Genomic DNA, 17,875 nt, shown 5'->3' on the forward strand with positions numbered 1-17,875 from the left:
TCTGATTCATTAAAAGGATAGCATTTTATTATATTGTTGTATGGGCTGCCAGTCTCAAGTTCTTAGTTGTGTGTTGGCCACTGAAATTAGCAAGTAATTAAATAGCATCGTCTTAATATTTCCATTCCATAACACAGGAAATGATGTGATGGGGACTTGCATCTGAGATGGTGTCGGAATTGGCTTTCATTCTCACATTACGAATTCTAGAACAGGCAATAATACCCAGTGCCGTAGCGTGGGTTGTCAGCACCCGGGGCAAGGCAAGTAATTTGCGCCCCCTAACCCGTGGATTTGCGCCCCCTAACCCGTGGATTTGCCCTAACCCCAGATGTTGCGCCCGGTGCGGCCGGCCCCCCCCTGCACTCCCCACGCTACGCCACTGATAATACCCAGTTGCCAGTACAGAAAAGGTAACTTAGAAAGTTCCTCAAGTACCAATTTCAGTGCATATATTGGGGATGGCTGCGTTGGGTATTATGGAAGTAGGTTTTCCCCCCCAAAATAAATCTGCCTAAGTTTAGAACAAGGGTGACATCTAGTGGTTCAAGTATAACCCATCTTCCCATTGATCCTTTATTTTTGCGCCATGAAGCAAGATGAAGGACACAGCTACCCAAGTAAGAGATTCACAAAAGGGCATCACTTTCTTCCCTGCTGCCCCCTCTCATTCTTTGTGGAAACTCACTGTTGTTTGCTGCGAGGAGCATGGATCTGTAATTATCACAAGTACTGGATTCTGAGTGTCAATTGTTACAGAGACTGTGGGCACAATTAGGGCTTTGAAAAAGGGGGAGCATTCACCCCCCCCCCCCAGTGTGCTTTTATACACAGTGGTTTGCGGTTGTGCGCACATTCACACAGTAATGTCATCTGAAGCTGCTGTCCCTGTTGTCCATACACACAGGTGGGCATGTTTTCAAACTAGTGTGCAATGTTCTCTAGTACCCTCTCCTCCGTTAGTGTTTCCACAAACCTACTTTTTAAAAAATAAAAATAAAATTCTCAGTCTTTCGAAAGCGAGAAGCTGGAAGCTGGTGTGTTGATATACAGAGGATATATAGATACATATTGGTGTACAGAAGGTGGCTGACTGTACTGCTTCCTATTTTTGCCCATTTAATTCATAGACATGTTAAACATGGCAAAGGGTGAGTGGCACAGTGCATATTGGGAGCCAGGGTTGCTATTTTATTAGCTTCCCCATCCAGTCTCTCTCATGCTTTCTCTGTGCCATCACACTAAAACTTGGAGGGGTGATCTTACTCCGAAAAATAAAAAGCTTCCATTATTGTCTATACAGTGGTACCTTGGGTTACCTTCAGGATACATATGCTTCAGGTTATAGACTTCGCTATGCCAGAACTATTACCTCAGGTTAAGAACTTTGCTTCAGGATGAGAACAGTGCTCCGGCAGCGTGGTAGCAGCAGGAGGCCCCATTAGCTAAAGTGGTGCTTCAGGTTAAGAACAGTTTCAGGTTAAGAATGGACCTCCGGAACGAATTAAGTACTTAACCCGAGGTACCACTGTATTCTAGAACTTAATCCACAGTTATGCACAGGGTGCAAGTTTGGTAACAAGGATACATTTGTAAACTCTGGGGTTTTATCTATTGTTATTTGATCCTATCACAAATTTAGGATAGGCAGTATAAGACAGTGGGTATGATAATGAACCATGACTTATTAACTCCAATTTCCCTGTTGATAAACTCTGGTTTATAGGAGACATTAAGCTAGGTGTGGCATCTAAACTCTGCTCCTATTCCATCAGGAGAAGCTGTACCGGTAGGAAGGAATTGGTAGTTTTGGAGGAGTCATAGATATACTATCCCTGCTAAAGAGCACATTTTTGTTTGTGGACTTTTTCAGAGAGAAGGGCAGCCCACATCTGCTTTTGCCACCATTATTCCTCCATTCTGCAGTTGCTCCCATGCCATTCAAAACAAGAACAACACAGACTCAGTGAAGCTTCTTCTTTCTTATTCATGGCATGTCCCCAGCCAAGCAGGAACGATGTGAACACCAGGATATCTGAGCAAAAGAAAGGTGGGAAGGAGGTAACTGAGTTTTTTTCTTTAATTTACAAGGAGGCTGGATGTCCCACCAACCCGTTTAATTGAACAATAGCCTCTCTCCCACGGACGTCATCGACTGAAGGGGAAGCAGCAGCAACAGTTTAGTCCATAACTCACCTGTGTGCGCTTGTTTTTCATGCCCAAAGGGCGCATTGGAATGTGAACCTCAACACTAGCAGGGCTCTTAATAGCAGTGCTGGAAGACCTGCAAATGCCGAATAATGCCCAGGTGTAGGCAGGTAGGAACGAGGCTCAAAATTTTAAAATACAGCTCTAAATAGCAGTTCTGGAAGACTTACCAATGCCCAGGTGTAATACTGACACCTAAGCAGTTACTAATACTAATGGAATAGAGCTCAGGAAAACATGTAGAATTGCGCCTGCTGGTTTGCTCATGTGTCTAAAGGAAGTAGAGGAACGTTGGGGTGGAAAGGCAGAACCACCAACATGAATTGTCATCTGAAGGCAGAGAAGCAGGTCACAGGTCATGTGTCTCAAGATCATCCCCACTGCCAAATGATGAGACATTGTTGTGCTTTAAACATTCATTTTTGCACCAAAGGGAGACCTTTGTGTTAGTACACATTTGCCTTGCTTAGTATGGACAAGAGGAAACAAACATCCCATCAGCTCACAAAGAACCTTCCATGGCCAGTAAGAACTGTTGGGTCAGTTCTGGGGCTGCCCTCAGGGAAGGCAGAGGTCAGGGAGTCCGGAGCACACGTACCATCAGCTCCCAGCTGGCCTGAGAGGACTCTGTCCCTCTGCATTTTATATGTGTTTGTTTTTGTGTTTCAAAATTGTAAATCACTTGGCAGAAAGACAGCATAGAAATCCAATAAATGAGTGGATTGAGTCAGGAAGCACAGTGAAGGCACTCCAAAATATAGTGTGTCCACAGCTTATGGCAGCTCCTATTATTTCCACATAGTAGGCCTTAGGCTAAGAGGAGATTGCACAAGCTTTGAATATTCTGCTTATGAGATCTGAGACAAATCTTTGTCCTCTTGGGAGTCAATCTGTTTTTCTTCTGTGAAGCTAACAGGTGTATTCCCGGGATAATTTCGCATTTTTTGAACAACGGTGAAGTGCAATGTGACCCTAAGCATGTGGGTAAAGAAGTAATTCCCAAAAGATGTGGCAAATGCATTAAAAACTAGGGATAAGAGGATTTCCTCAGTTCTGTTCTGTAATTGATCTGAGATTAGCCTTGCTTTGTTTCCCTTCCATCTGAATTTCAGTTAGAGATTGGGATTTGGGGGTAGTGGCAGAACTGGCGCTGCACCTGGTATTCAATTTTTTAAATTAAGAAACACAGAGACACACAAAATTCCAGAGTTTGGTAAAAATAAAATAAATGCAGAGCATACAACAGTTGCTTTGCTCTCCCTCTCTTCCAACCAGTGTGTTGAACTCAGTGCAGTGCAGGATGGAAGAGGGACTGGAAAGTCAAGAGCAATTATGGAAATAAATTTATTATTTCTTTATTTAAAATGAATGCTGTTCATTAAAAATCCCAAGCCAGTTTTACAACACATAAGAACCAATACAATAAAAAGTCCAATATAAACTTAATATGTACAGTAAATAATTAAAACAGAGCAGCTAAATCAAATCAAATCACGGTAGCTGAAAAATTATCAGTGGCTTGATATGAGTGATCAGCAAAAGCCTGAGTGAACCAGTACAGAAAGTGCTGAAAACTCAACAAGGTCATTTGCCTCCCCCCCCCCCCCCCCGTGGTAGGAGCCATGATGGAAAAGTCTCCACTCACTTGTAGCTGCCAGGTGGAGTTCCATAGGCAGTGGCTTGTTCTGAGATCTCAGCAAGTGGGCAGAGGTGTTGTGTCAGGTAACTGGGTCCCAAGTTATCCATGGCTTCATAGGTCCAGACCGGTAGCAAATATACTGGAAGGAAAACAAGTTCCAAAGATTTGAGTTCTGCTCCAGAAAACATTTCTAGTAGAGCAGAACCTCAAAGTCTATGGTGGAATACAACAGAGGCAAATTCTGCAATCATCCCTTATTTAAATGCCATGGATAAAGGCCTTAACTGTGCTCCATGTCATGTATAAATTTGCCCTGTTTGCCTTTCTCCAGTTTTGCAGAGGATTTCACATGTTCTTCTTCACCTCCCCTTGGAAACAGATGGGGCTAAAAAAATATGGAACGAATCAATTGGAACCTGAGGGTAATCATGCCCATGGCAAAGATCCTTGGACCCAATTTTCTTGTTCCACCTTAACAGGCAATGTCCAGTTTTTGAGGAGGCATCTTTTCTTCTTGCTCCAAAATGTAGGGTTGCCATATGGCATGGCTTGGCATACACCCGGATTTTCCTGGACATTTTGCCAATTTTTTCTAGGACACTGCTTCAGACTACAGATGGGAGATGGCAACCCTACTTGGACCTACATTGGTCTGTCTAGCTTTGTTTATTGCACACTAAAAAGTCGGGGTGCAGAGTGGGCTCCCCAGGCACATATACACTACCAGCCGTACCTGGAGATTCTGGGCGTTGAGCCCTTCCAGAGGCGTACAACCTGTTTTCCCAGAGATCTAAAAATGTTAAATTGGAGCACTCATCTCTGTGGTATGAGTGAAAATAATAATTCCGAAACTCAAATATGTTTTTTCCCGTAATGAACATATGCGGTTTAAAACAAAGGGGAAAGCAATTAACCCAGCACTTTAAATCCAACTGATAATAAAACCCACAACCAACTCAACAGGCAATAAAAAAGACTAATCCAATTTACGTTGGAGGTTTATTATGGTTCATTACAATCTGATAAAATAATTTTGCAATCGGCATAATCAGCATATTTTTTTTATTTTGCGATATATACTACAATCTTTGTCTTTTAGCATGCAGAGGGTAAAAGTACAATCACATGGATAAAAGGTTTTTCCATTATAAAACTGAAGGGGTGGGGGAGAGGGAGAGTCTAAATTACAAAATATGGCTTTACTTGATAAGTGGTAAAATGGATTTATCAAGATTTCATGTTATGCAAATGGCAGCATGTGCCCATTTAAGCAAATACTGAATACAAAGGGGTAGAATGTATAGCTGAAACAAAGAATTGCAAATGTATGAAAATCAGCAATTTTCCCAGTTTCACTAGTCATTCCTTTCAAATTTGCAAAATTTAAAAATGTCAAAGCCAAATTTAAATGTGCGCTTCTAATGTGAACTTTTTTCTTTTTTCTTTTAGCTCAGAATTTAAAAGCAGAATTAAATCCATTGATCTTGGTTGGGTTGGGAACTCTATTTCTCCTGCTTGCAAGCAGCAGCAGATTCTTCTGAGCATGCTCTGAACCACTCCTGTACAAAATTTTAATGCCAGGAACATCAAACATTACAATAGCCTTGTAATCTCAATCAGTATTACTAATATCATACTACTGATTGCAGGGGGGATGGTGAGATTTGAGGGAAACGGTTATTTGCCTAAAGCAACCTAGTGGCTGAGTTAAGGCTTGAACTAGCGGCTGCCTGGGCTAGAGCTCCTTCTCTCAGACTCTACACTTTGCCAGTGCGGGCACCAATTATGCCTCAGGTAAGCGTGACAAATGCACAATCATGGTCCTACAATATTAACACAATGGTGACCAAGGAGTTCTCTAGGAGAGGTGCCCCATTTTCCTAGTTACAGAATACTGAAAGAGAGATGTCACTGCAACAATAGATCCTGACAGAAGATTTTAGGACTCTCTGCCACAAATGAAAAACATATGTGCATTATTACCAAATTCTTTCTGGAGGAATCTAGCAGTTCAGTCTTTTGCAATGTTTGATAGACTTGACATAAAATTAAAAAAATTGAGATAATTTCTTATTCATGTATACAAATACATTCTTCCTCCCTTCCCTCTCCCTCCCCTTGAAATTATTTCAAGAGTCCAATATGCCACAGGACATCTGCCGTCGACATTCATTCTGTTTGGTTACAAAAATAAACTATATTAATATTTGTCACCATGCAAATGCATGGACTTCCCCGCTTCTGGGTAAGCCCAAAGAAATGGACAAAAAGGCTTGATGGTTGCTTTCTCTAGGTGCCTTCCAGATGCTATGGACTCCAATTCCCATTATCCCCTGTCTCCATGGCCTCTTGTTACAGATGGTGGGAGTTGCAGTCCAAAACATCTCATGGAAATCATAATGGGAAAGGGTGATGGAATTGTTGTTGTTATTATTATTATTATTAGTAGTAGTAGTAGTAGTAGTAGTATTAAAAGCTGTCTGTGATGAGCAAGCTTTAAATCATGGGTGACTAACCTGTGGCCCTCAAGGTGTTGTTGGACCACAACTCCCAGCAGTCGTGATTCCTGACCATGCTGGCTGGGAATGATTGGAGATGGTGTCCAAAAACATTGGAATAACTGCACTCCTGCTTGAGTGAAACATTCATCAAATTAAATGCCAATAGACCTGAGGTAGACATGGCTGTAGAATGACTACATTCTGGTACAGAAGACTAGCAAGGCATCAGGCCAGGGTTTCCCAAACTTGGGTGTCCAGCTATTTCTGGACTACAATTCCCATCATCCCTGACTGCTGGTCCTGCTAGCTAAGGATGATGGGAGTTGTAGTCCAAAAACAGCTGGAGACTCAAGGTTGGCAAACCCTGCTTTAGGTTAAAATACTTTCCTATGACTCCATTCATACATAGTCTGGTGTGCCAGTGAAGCATGAACACCATTGTATTCTCACCGCTTAAACTGTGGTGCAGTCATCTGAGCAGGTAGCCTGTTCCCTACCTTGTTTTCGGTGGGAGAGTGTATCAGCAGCCATCTGGTTGTATAGGTATGCCATACCTTGTGCAGCAACCATACCTATGAGTGCTAATGAAGCAGATGTAACCCTAATGGTATCACCACCCATTAATGCACAATATGCAGCAAAGATTCAGAAATAATGAGCCAAAATAGACCAGAGGTCTGACGTAAGAACATAAGAAGAGCCTAAAGCCCTGCTCTCACGGTGGTTAACCAGATACCCATGGGAAGCCCACAAGCAAATCCTGAGCACTGCAGCACTCTCTCAATCTGTGATATCCCGGAAGCTGGTATTCAGGCATATAGTGGAAAATAGCCATCATGGCTAGCAGCCATTTGGAAATGCCTTGGACCAATATTTCAGATTTTTGTCAAGCTGATGATGGCAGCATTGTATACAATGCTGAGCCAAATTTTCTCATCAGGCTTTTTCCCCCCATGTAAAAATAAAAGAAAATCTATGGCTTTTTTCCTTAACCCCCTAGGAAATGGAGGCAGTTTTGCAGACTTTCCTCCCAACATTCTCCATCATATTTGTGGTGGTCACCATCTCACCTGTAGTCACCCCCCCCACCAAAACAAGCACACACACACACGGTTCCAGGGGCATTGTTGGGGATGCAAAATGGTGGCTGGGCTGTCAACACAGCTGCTGCTGTTGTGACTTGCAGTGACTGTGAAAGAAAGAAAAACTCCCGGGGGGGGGGGGAGCTGTGCTACTGCCTCTGTGATATGTGAGAAAAAAATGATGAAAGATTTGCCCTTCCCCTGCAGAAATTCAATTGTATTCCATCCAGTTTCTGTGCTGAGGGTGGAGAATGTTGACAGGCTATTTGTGTACACAGCTGTAATAAAAAGTGACAGAGAATTACAGACTTGCAGCAAGTGACCTTTGGCTCCTCCACTCCAACCAACTGCTCCATGCAGGAGCTGCAGTGCAGGATTCCTAGCAGATGGCTGGCCAGACTCTGCTTAAAGACCTTGAGGTCAGTGGCGTAGCGTGGGGGGTGCAGGGGGTGCCGGCCGCACCGGGCGCAACATCTGGGGTTAGGGCAAATCCACGGGTTAGGGGGCGCAAATCCACGGGTTAGGGGGCGCAAATCCACGGGTTAGGGGGCGCAAATTACTTGCCTTGCCCCGGGTGCTGACAACCCACGCTACGCCACTGCTTGAGGTCAAGGGTTGGGTTAGCAATAACAACAGGCAGTGTTGCAAAACATTTACAGGTTGTCTGGAAGTAGTATGTACTGAAAGCCTATCCCGTGCCCTTGCAGTGGGAGAATGGGCAACTGTGCCACAGTAAGGAAATGCTAAGCTACTTCCCATGTCTTAATACAGGCTTGCCATACATCAGAAATATTCCTGACCTGTCCTGTTTTTTGGCTGAAAAAATGATGTCGGGGGTAATTTTGCCGAAGCGGAAAAAGCACAATGGAAAATGCAGCAGAAACAGCTCCAAAAAGCTTAAAATCGCTATTTTTCAGGGAGGCTTCCTAAAAAAAAAAAAGCTCAAAAACGTTGGGGTCTTCCTAAATAAAAGCTCAACAGGAATTTTAGCTTTTGAAACATGGCAACCCTACTTAATAAAAGCAAGTATATGTGCATTTGCAAAATATGCATTGCAGAAAACTGCAATTTAGTTTTTTAAAAGCTGAGCTCAGAGCCAGCTATGATTTATAAAGTAGGCACTGTAGCTGTGCATTTAACAACAGCATAATGTACAGATACTAGGTAAAGATGTTTGCTGTTGTGCTGCACTTAATAAGCTGCTACTAAACGCACAAAGCCCTCCTTCCTCTGCCCCTGATCAGTTGGCAATCTCATTGGCAAGACCCATAGGAAATCGATCAAGTAGTAGCCCTTAAAATGGATTATTTTTTCCACGATGCAGAGGGACCTGCACAATCCCATTAAAACAAATTGTTGAGAGGTTTTTCTTAGCCATGGGCTAGCTAGAATTTTTCTTTTGGGATCTCAGGGATACAGGGTCATTAGATACCCCATACTGGGTTCTGGGGATGGGTAGAGATTCAAATGGATTGGTACTGTTATTTTATGTTAGTTTCATCTCACGAGTAATAATGAACGACCCATTCCCTCAAAGTGTCCCTATTTTCCAGGGACAGTCCCAGATTTACATAAGCCGACCTGGTTTCTAATTTGATCCTGGAATGTCCCGATTTTCCTTTAGGACATCCCTATTTTCACTAGAGAAATGTTGGCGGGTATGGAGTTATGCGACCCCCAAACCAAGGAGATAAATAACCATACAACCTTTAGAAGACCTCTGAAGGTAATGATGTTTGCTGTTGTGCATAGGGAGGTTTTTCAATGTTTACATTTTTATTATGTTTTTATATATGTTGGGAGCTGCCCAGGGTGGCTGGGGCAAGACAGTCAGATGGGCAAGATATAAATATTATTATTGAATATGATGTCCCTATTTTCATCGGAGAAATATTGGAGGGTTTCCAGAATATTCTAACCCTAAAGTTCTGGCGTTTCACTCTGTCCACTCTAGAAAGCAAACCCCTACAAATTTTATCACCAATGATACCCCTGCCCAGTTCTGATGTAGCTTTCTCAGGCTGCTGACTTGTGCCTGAAAGCAAACAGTGGCCTCTATTCTGTAACTCTGCAATCTTCCATTCTCTTCCCGGTCTAAAAGTACGCTTCAGCTCCTCTCATCAATGGCCATCAGTGACCATGGATTTCATCCTGAACCTCCTTCAGTTTCATCCTTGACCTTTAAATCTGTTTGAATTTGGATTGGATTTTTTAAGGTTTGGTTCACTCGGGGAGATTTTATCCGGTCGAAAACAGTGTGCAGATATCTCCCTTGTGGGATTATTCCTAAATAGCGCTTGCTTAAAGAGTGCCACCCTTGTTCCCATCTTTGCTGACATCCAAATTAGAAGCTGCAGCTGCAAGAGGAATGAAAACAACACCAGACCCAGCCCTTTCCCCACAGATTTCAACAGCTGGTGTCTCTTTGGCGCAGGCTGGGGTCCAGTCCTAACAACCCCTCTGTTGTTCTGTAGATCAGTCACAGTGGATAGCGGTTCCTTTGTTCTTAGCCTGACTTTGGAGGCTGCTGCAAAGATATGGTCAGACACACCTCTAAATCTTCTGTGAGACTGGCTTAGCAAGCGTGTAATACTACCCTAATCATTCTCCCTTCTGTAAGAAGGAAGGAAACTCTGAGCAGCGACAAGACTGCAAAGTGAACAGCCTTCACAGTTCAGGGAATTGCTGCCAAGTTTTGTCTGCTGCAGCTAATACAATATGGGGCGAGGGGGACAACAATTTAAAGGATGTGTCATTTCCCAATGATTAAAAAGGGTCTTGCATTAGAAATGTTTGCTAGGATAGGGTGCATATAATATAAAGCAAGATAATTGCTAGTATTGCGTGGGGATATCTCAGATACATTTCCCCCTATTATTTTTCACTGAAATGAGATTTATTAGATTGCCTGCTGCAACATGGTTAGCTTTATTGATGTGGGCTTAATTTGCAATTTGATTATTATTTTAGCATTGCTTGATTCAAGTGTAGACACACACACACACACACACACACACGTGTGTGCATTTGTTGCCTAGTTCATTTAAAACATTCTTTACTCTGGCTGGCATTTAGTTGTGTTGTCTGTGTGGCTGGTTGGCTAGAAACTGGTTCTGTTTTGCTGTATCAGAAATGTACTGCAAAAGTTCCCTAGATGCCTCTCCTTCATGTCCCCACATAGGTGGGGTAAGGCTAAGGAAATCCTGTGAACTTCAAAATGCTGAAGGGAGGGTCCTGAGGATTTAACCATGGAAAGGAAGAGGGATGCTGAACTGTCTGTTTTTTGTTTGCTTGTTTTTTAAGGCGCTCTTGCGCCCTTAACAGCTATATGGCAGAAGTTCAGCAGGCACAAATTCTCAGTTTGCTGCAGGATTATGTCACAGAGCTGGCGGGGGGCAGGTGCTGCTGTGCTCATGTCCTCTAGACGGGCTTCCCATAGGCATTTGGCTGGCTTTGAGAACAAAATGCTTGGCTAAATTGGTGCATTTGGTCTGATTTGTCAAGTACCTGTGGGGAGTCGCCAATACCAGAACGTAATAGGAGATTCTTGCGAATCATGTAGGTCTGTTCAAACCCACTGGCTCTAATAGAACACATAGCTTACATTTTGTTGCAGAGGTAAATTTCAAAGACTGAGATAGTATCCTCAATATGCCTGGCATATGCTAGGGCACCAGCTCCTATGCATCCACTGGGCACAGTAAAGACCTGCTCATTTGTTCACAAGGATGAAATTGCACACCTTTTTCAAATTCTGAGTCTTCTTAGGCATTACATTAAAGGGACAGCTTCGCATTGCCCATCATCGTGGAATTTGGACCTATCTGTGAAAAACAGGTCAGCTTTCTACAGAGCAATGGGTATTATCAAGCCAAGTTGCCTTAAGAAAAATGCTTTAGCCCCGTTTCCAAAGTACATAGGATCGTACGAAGCTGCCAGATGCTTAATCAGACCACTCGGTCCATAGAGCTCAGCACTGTACTCACAGACTGGCAGGGGCTGTCCAGGCAGGGGCTGTTCAGAACTTGCTTCTATGCCTGTTCAGTAGGAAACAGCTCCCCTCGATTTCCATACGAGTTGCTTCCCAGGAAACATGCTTAGGACCAGGCTCTCACTCAGGACTGGCCCCACCATAAGGCGGAGTGAGACAGGTGCCTCAGGCAGAGGTGGGGAGCGGCAGCTACACAACCCACCTTGCAACCCCTAAGCCAGCCTGCTGCCTCCAAGTGCAGTGGCGGCTGCTCGTCTGGCACCTGTGTTGAGGTAAGGTTCATCTGCCAGTCTGCTTGGCTTTTCTTTGTGGAATTCTGGGGTTGTGGGCGGGGGGGGGGGGGAGGGAGAGAGAGCATCTCGTTCTTCTCTTTCCAGTAAAGCATCAAGGCCCATCCCTGTCTATCAGTGTTCTTCTGGCCAGTCCTTGCCTTGCTGAAAACAGCATGCAATCCAAAATCAGAGGGCCAAACATGTGTTGCCCATCTACAACGTGGGCATGTAGGGAACACAATCCTTTCTGGCAGAGGTAAAATGAACGAATGAACAAACAAAAAACAGAAACCATGCACCTGGAGCTGCAGAGATTGTGCACCTTGAAGGAATGCTGATGGGTCATTATTTAGGCAGGTTACATCAGTGGTCATGGTTGGGTGGGGGAGATAAGTTGGGATGGACAGAGGCGCAGGAGCAGCCTGTCTACAGGCAAACAGGGCAAACTCTTTGGTTGATGATGGTGACCTTTGTACATTCACTCACAAGGTCTCATCCTCTAAGGTGGGCAGGGTCCCTTTTTCCTAAGTCAAAAGCCTTCACACTGGCTGGGACTGATGGGAGATGTAGCTCAAGACATCTTTGAGGGGGAAGGCCACCAGCATTCTTTCTTGGCAACTGCAAGGATCGCACTGCATTTCTTGCAGGGAAGGGGGACATCAGCTGTCTAATATTACATTGCTTCTTGCAGTGAAAAAAATACAAGCAGCCACTGTAGGTCTCTAGCATTAAGGACGATGCCGCATCTTCCTTTGTAGGCATGCTCACTCTTGAAACCACAGTGACACTGTGAGCAGAGAGGAAAGGGGAGGGTAAGGGCCTGGCACATTGTGATGTGTCGTGGAAATTGGTCTTTCCCCTACCACTCAGCTTTGAAAAGGAATTCCATCTATGTAGGTTTCATTGGGTCCTTACCATCACACTACGAACCTACCTAGCTTTTGCTAGAAAGGCTCGATGTTTTAAGGTGACACAACAGAATCCTGCAGCCAGAGGGACTCCTCGCCACTGCAGCAGCACTGAAGGCCAAGACATTTATGATCATAACTGCTGATTCATTATGCAGCACTTGAGAAAACTTAAAAAGAGTTCCTACTTTAACCCCCACCACACGCTCCCCTAACAGCACAGTGATCTGGTAGGCTGCAATCCTGCATAGAGTTATGATCCTTAAAACTCAGTGATGTTAATAGACGTTAAGGCATCAAGCAATGTACAGGATTGAGACCTTGGTCCATATAATGCCCTGTGAAAATAGTGCCTTTTAAATAATAACAACAATGCAAAACCTGGATAATTTACAGAAAATGCAAACAATAAATCAGGAGTGCTGCTACACTGATTTCAGTAAGCAAAAGGTACATTCAGTTCAATGTAATATTTTCACATGCACGGAATGGGAGGGGTTTTTTAATCTGAAAAAAATAGAGAGAGAGATTTCATTTGACAACATATACTAAGGCTGGGATTTTCAGCGGCATCAAACAGTAGCCCAGATTTCGATGCCAATTCAATAATAACTGGGCAGCAAATCCCCCTAAGGCAGCAATCCTCCTGTGACTTACTTGAGAGTAGTCCTATTTAGCTCAAGTGGAAATGCGCTGGGGGTTTGGTTTGCTGTCTGGAGCACCTTTGAAAACCCCACCTGAACAAATTACACAATTTGAATGTGACATTTTTTTTTAAAAAAAGCATAACATCATGGAAAAACATTTACCATATTTTTTGTTGGGTGCTGCTTGCTGAAGCGAGGCAGGGGCTTTAATGCCTGAGGTATAGGAAGTTCCTGGATGCTTTTAGGGAAATGGGAGGGTGGGAGAGTCTGAAGGATGGTTTGCATAGCTTGCAGGTATAAGGATGCAGGCATGTTCCCCACCAGGCTATTGAACTTGTCCTCCCCTAGCAGAACTGCCCAGTGCTCTGGATGCTCCTGCAGCACCTTCCTCATCTTGAACCGGGGGCTGGGCATGAAGAGCAAGAGGTAATCGAGGCAGAGCTTTTTGGACACCACGTTGACTTTGGAGTCCCACATCTGCTCCAAGATGACATCCAGGGGTGTCAGTCCTTTGCTGTCCTCTATCCTGGGAGAGGCCCCGTTGCCCAAAAGGATCAGAACCGTCTCTGACCTCAGGAGCTCGCAGGCGAGATGCAGAGGGGTCTTTCCATCTTCCAGGTGGAAGCAGCCGGTTCTGTTGATGTAGGAGTTCAGGCTGGGCAGCTTGTGGGAGATGCTGATGATCAGCCCCAGAATGTCTCTCCTGTCGTAGGTGACAGCCATGGCCAAGTGAGGAGCAGAGGAAGGGCAATAGCAGAAATGTTCCCCGGGGACTTTGAGAGCCTCCTCCGGAAAATGAGACAGCAGGTACTGGGCATAAGGCAGGTGGTTGTGCACCACAGCGTAGAGCAGGGCTTCGGAAGGGGAATACGTCCTCAGGCTGGCATTCTCTTCCCAGTAGAAATACTCCATAGTCCTCATGTCTTCCAGCATCCAGACAGGTTTGTGATCTCTGACAGCTTGGTAAAACATATAGGATAAGAACTTGCAATGCCTGCTCTGGTCATCCTGTAAGCTGGCCTGGTTACTGGCCATGTCTCGGAAGTCCCAATGGTGAACAAGCCCTTTTGTGCCAAAAAGGGGGGGGGGGCTCCACTTGCAAGCGAAGGCTGATGTTCAGTTTGAATGCAGATTCCAGAAGCTGCTACAACCTTCAGACTGTCATTGCAGCAGCCTGGACTGCACTAGCCGGAATGCATAGCTCTTTCTCTGACGGGCTGTTCATCTCCACCCATTCATTGTTTTCCCTTTCTCACTGCGGCTGGTTTTGTTGAGGTAAGCAGAATCTCGCCAGCTCAGTTAACCATTGCCATGCAAGCACGCAGTAAATGCAGTCGGTTCTCTGTTCGGCGCAGGTTAATGGGATACAGATAGCTGTGATTTAACAGCCAAAGAGAGAGCTATTTGCAGGGGACTATAATTAGCTTTGCAAAAGGAGCAATTTTCTGCCTGCAGTCAGGGCCGAATCAAAGCTACAATAACTATTGCAACAGAGTGTGTGCTCCTAGAACTGTAGGGGCATGTCTGTGTGATGTCACTTATACGCATTCTCCATACAGATGCAGTCCCTCAATGGATTAATCAAATATAGTTATTTTATATTTTTAAAAGTATATACCATATTCATGAAAAATATCATTGTGGTTTACAACAGTTGTGCATAAAACCATGCGACAAAAAACAAAAATGTTAAAATCAGAAATCAGCTATTGTGGAAATGTGTATTCTTAATTGCCTGCATAAACCTGACAGAAAAGTTTTCAGCAGGCATTTAAAAATTAAAACAGAATGCGCCTGCTAAATCTTTAATGAAAGAGTAATCCACAAAACTGGGCTGACAACACGAAAGGCTCCGTTTCTTGCTGCTGTCAAATGAACCTCGCCAGTTTGGTGGACGATCAACAACACTCCTGCAGATGATCTCAGGGATCCAGCTGGGCTATAAGGCTTCAGGTGGTTCCTAAGACAGCTTGGACCTAAATTGTTCAGGGCTTTGTAAATTAACACAAGGACCTTGAATCTGGCTTGCTAGTAGATTGACAGACTGTATGCAGGCTGAGACCCTACTTACCCGCAGACTGTCTCGCCAGAGTGGTGCATACTCTGGTTATCTTGGACTACTGCAACATGCTCTATGTGGGGCTACCTTTGAAGGTGACCTGGAAACTACAACTAATCCAGAATGCAGCAGCTAGTCTGGTGACTGGGAGTGGCCGCCGAGACCACATAACACTTGTCTTGAAAGACCTCCTAAATGGCCTCGGCCCAGTATACCTGACGGAGCATCTCCACCCCCATCGTTCAACCCAGACACTGAGGTCCAGCTTCAAGGGCCTTCTGGCCCTCACTGCAAGAAGTGAGGACACAGGGAACCAGGCAGAGGCACTGGCAGAGAAAGAGGAGTGCGGGGGGAGCACATTGCCCCCAGCAGTGCGATCCCGGTGGGGTGCCATTGCAGCTACCCCCACCCGCACTGGGCACCACACCCCCAGGACGAGTACCACGCCCCTGCGGGTGGTGCGCCATGCCACCGGGACATGTGCCAGCCCCGCCCCTGCCTGCTCTCCACCCCCCGGTGCCGGAGCATGAAGCTCCGCCGCTGGGCAGAGGGCCTCTTTGGTAGTGGCGCCTGTCCTGTGGAACGCCCTCCTATCAGATGTTAAAGAAATAAACAACTATCCGATGTTTAGAAGACATCTGAAGGTAGCCCTGTTTAGGGAAGTTTTTAATGACTGATGTTTTAATGTATTTTTTATATTTTGTTGGAAGCCACCCAGAGTGGCTGGGGAAACCCAGCCAGATGGGCGGGGTATAAATTATTATTATTTTATTAATTATTATTATCATTATTACTAGATTTTCAAAAAATAGTGGCACAAGTTGTCAGCCCAGGGCCCACATCATCATCATTTTTTATTTGTATATCGTCTTTCTATCTTACAATACTCAAGGCGGTTTACAAGCTGACGAAGTCTCTCCCCTCACTGTTCTTCCTCCAGGAACAGCTCCCTCATGAGGAGTCCCAGGGCCAGGGGGTGGGGCAAGGCAGGAAGAAAGAGGCCTTGCTTGATGGAGTCTCTCCCCTCACACATCATATGGAAACTTACATCTTACTTTTATTTATCTAACAAATTTATATACTACTTGGTTTTAGTAAAATTTCTAATAGATTACAAGAAATATTAAAATTATCAATACAAACAGCTTTAAAAAATTTAAATTAACAGTAAAAGAGATTAAAATATGTTAATGTGTCTGGATGGGGAGTTCTATCGGGACTGGAAGAAAAGCATCCCTACAAAGGAGCCAGGTAATGAAGATGCAGGGCCTCTAATATCAGCAGAGATCCAAGTGGCTAACCCACCCATAACTCATGCATAATGATGTTTCTTGGTAGCTGGATATGAAAAGGGCCTAAAACTGGAATTGTTTAAAACACACTCCAACTGGTGGGCTCCCGTACTTGCTAAATTATTTGCTGAGATCAATCCGATTGGCTTAATTCCAACTGTCTGTAGTTTATCCTATTTTTTCCAACTGACTTTTAAAGTTACTCCAAATATGAAAGCGATCCCCCAATCACTTTGGGTAGAGTCTAGTTGATGCCATTGTGCTCACAGAAGGGCTTTTGAGTCAACTTCTGATCTACTAAGAGAACAGGAGGGCATACAGTTGCCATGCTATTTTCCACCCTGCTCTGGCAAATCTCCCAAATGAAGTCCTTAGAACACTTTGATCCACTTTAAGGGCAGGAATACTTTCACTTGTGCAACAGGATTTACCCTCCTCCCCTCCCCCAAGTGGTTCGGGAGGGGGAATTGGGGTAACTCTCAGCACCCTGCATAGGGTGGAAAGATGGAATATCATTCTGCCTGACAAGCAGAAACGTTTGCACCACTGGAACAATCAGAAGATTAAAATGCTGAATTCCTCCCATTAAGCACAAACATAAATTCCTACTTTACAATGAACATCTGGAAGAAACTCTAGTCTTTCCTTAAAATCACTTAAAAGTATTCATCACTTCTGCATCTTTTAGCAGAAAGGTCTGCATATCAATTGTACTCAGTCTGGGAACTAGTTTTCAGATTTTGACTTTTAAGACAATCTAGAATACAAAATTACACCACCAGCATCCCCAAAATTATCTACCTAATTAGCACTGCCGGCCATTCATTTGCTTCTGTCCTCACTTTTTACACCTCCCCCTCCCAAACCATCTGTATACATACCTGTAACTCAGGATAACACTCCATGCACCTGACAAAGTAGACTGTGGTCTATAAAAGCTCATGCCATTTTAAATCCTTTAGGCTGCTTCTAGACGACCTGTTTATTAAGCATTGATTCTGGTTTGTTTGCAGGGACATTAGAGGACTCTATTTAATGAGCATTCATCCCAATTTGTTTGTAGGAAGGCGAGATGACATTGCATCAAAACAAGTGCTATACCAGTGAATTTTCCGATCTTATTCCTTATCGCAAATAGTTCAATCTTTGGGGGAAAGTAGGGTTTGCCATGCAAATACTCCCAATCAATTGTGGGTACAGTGGTGCCTCGCAAGACGAAAAGAATCCGTTCCGCGATTCTCTTCGTCTAGCAGTTTTTTTGTCTTGCAAAGCAAGC

The 17,875-nt window shown here is 44.2% G+C and overlaps 1 protein-coding gene across 1 annotated transcript; it reads right to left on the reverse strand.

The window, feature by feature from the left end:
• Window positions 1–3,547: 3,547 nt before the first annotated feature.
• On the reverse strand, window positions 3,548–15,355 carry LOC309337591 (ankyrin repeat domain-containing protein 9-like). Its single transcript, XM_081854223.1, has 2 exons — window positions 13,411–15,355; window positions 3,548–3,986 (listed from the first exon to the last, which is right to left on the reverse strand). The coding sequence occupies exons 1-2, from the start codon at window positions 14,281–14,283 to the stop codon at window positions 3,927–3,929; spliced, it is 933 nt and encodes a 310-aa protein (XP_081710349.1). The 5' UTR covers window positions 14,284–15,355; the 3' UTR covers window positions 3,548–3,926.
• Window positions 15,356–17,875: the final 2,520 nt, after the last annotated feature.

Source organism: Podarcis erhardii (genome assembly GCF_964252035.2).
Source record: "Podarcis erhardii genome assembly, chromosome: 3".
NCBI classification, from domain to species: domain Eukaryota; kingdom Metazoa; phylum Chordata; class Lepidosauria; order Squamata; family Lacertidae; genus Podarcis; species Podarcis erhardii.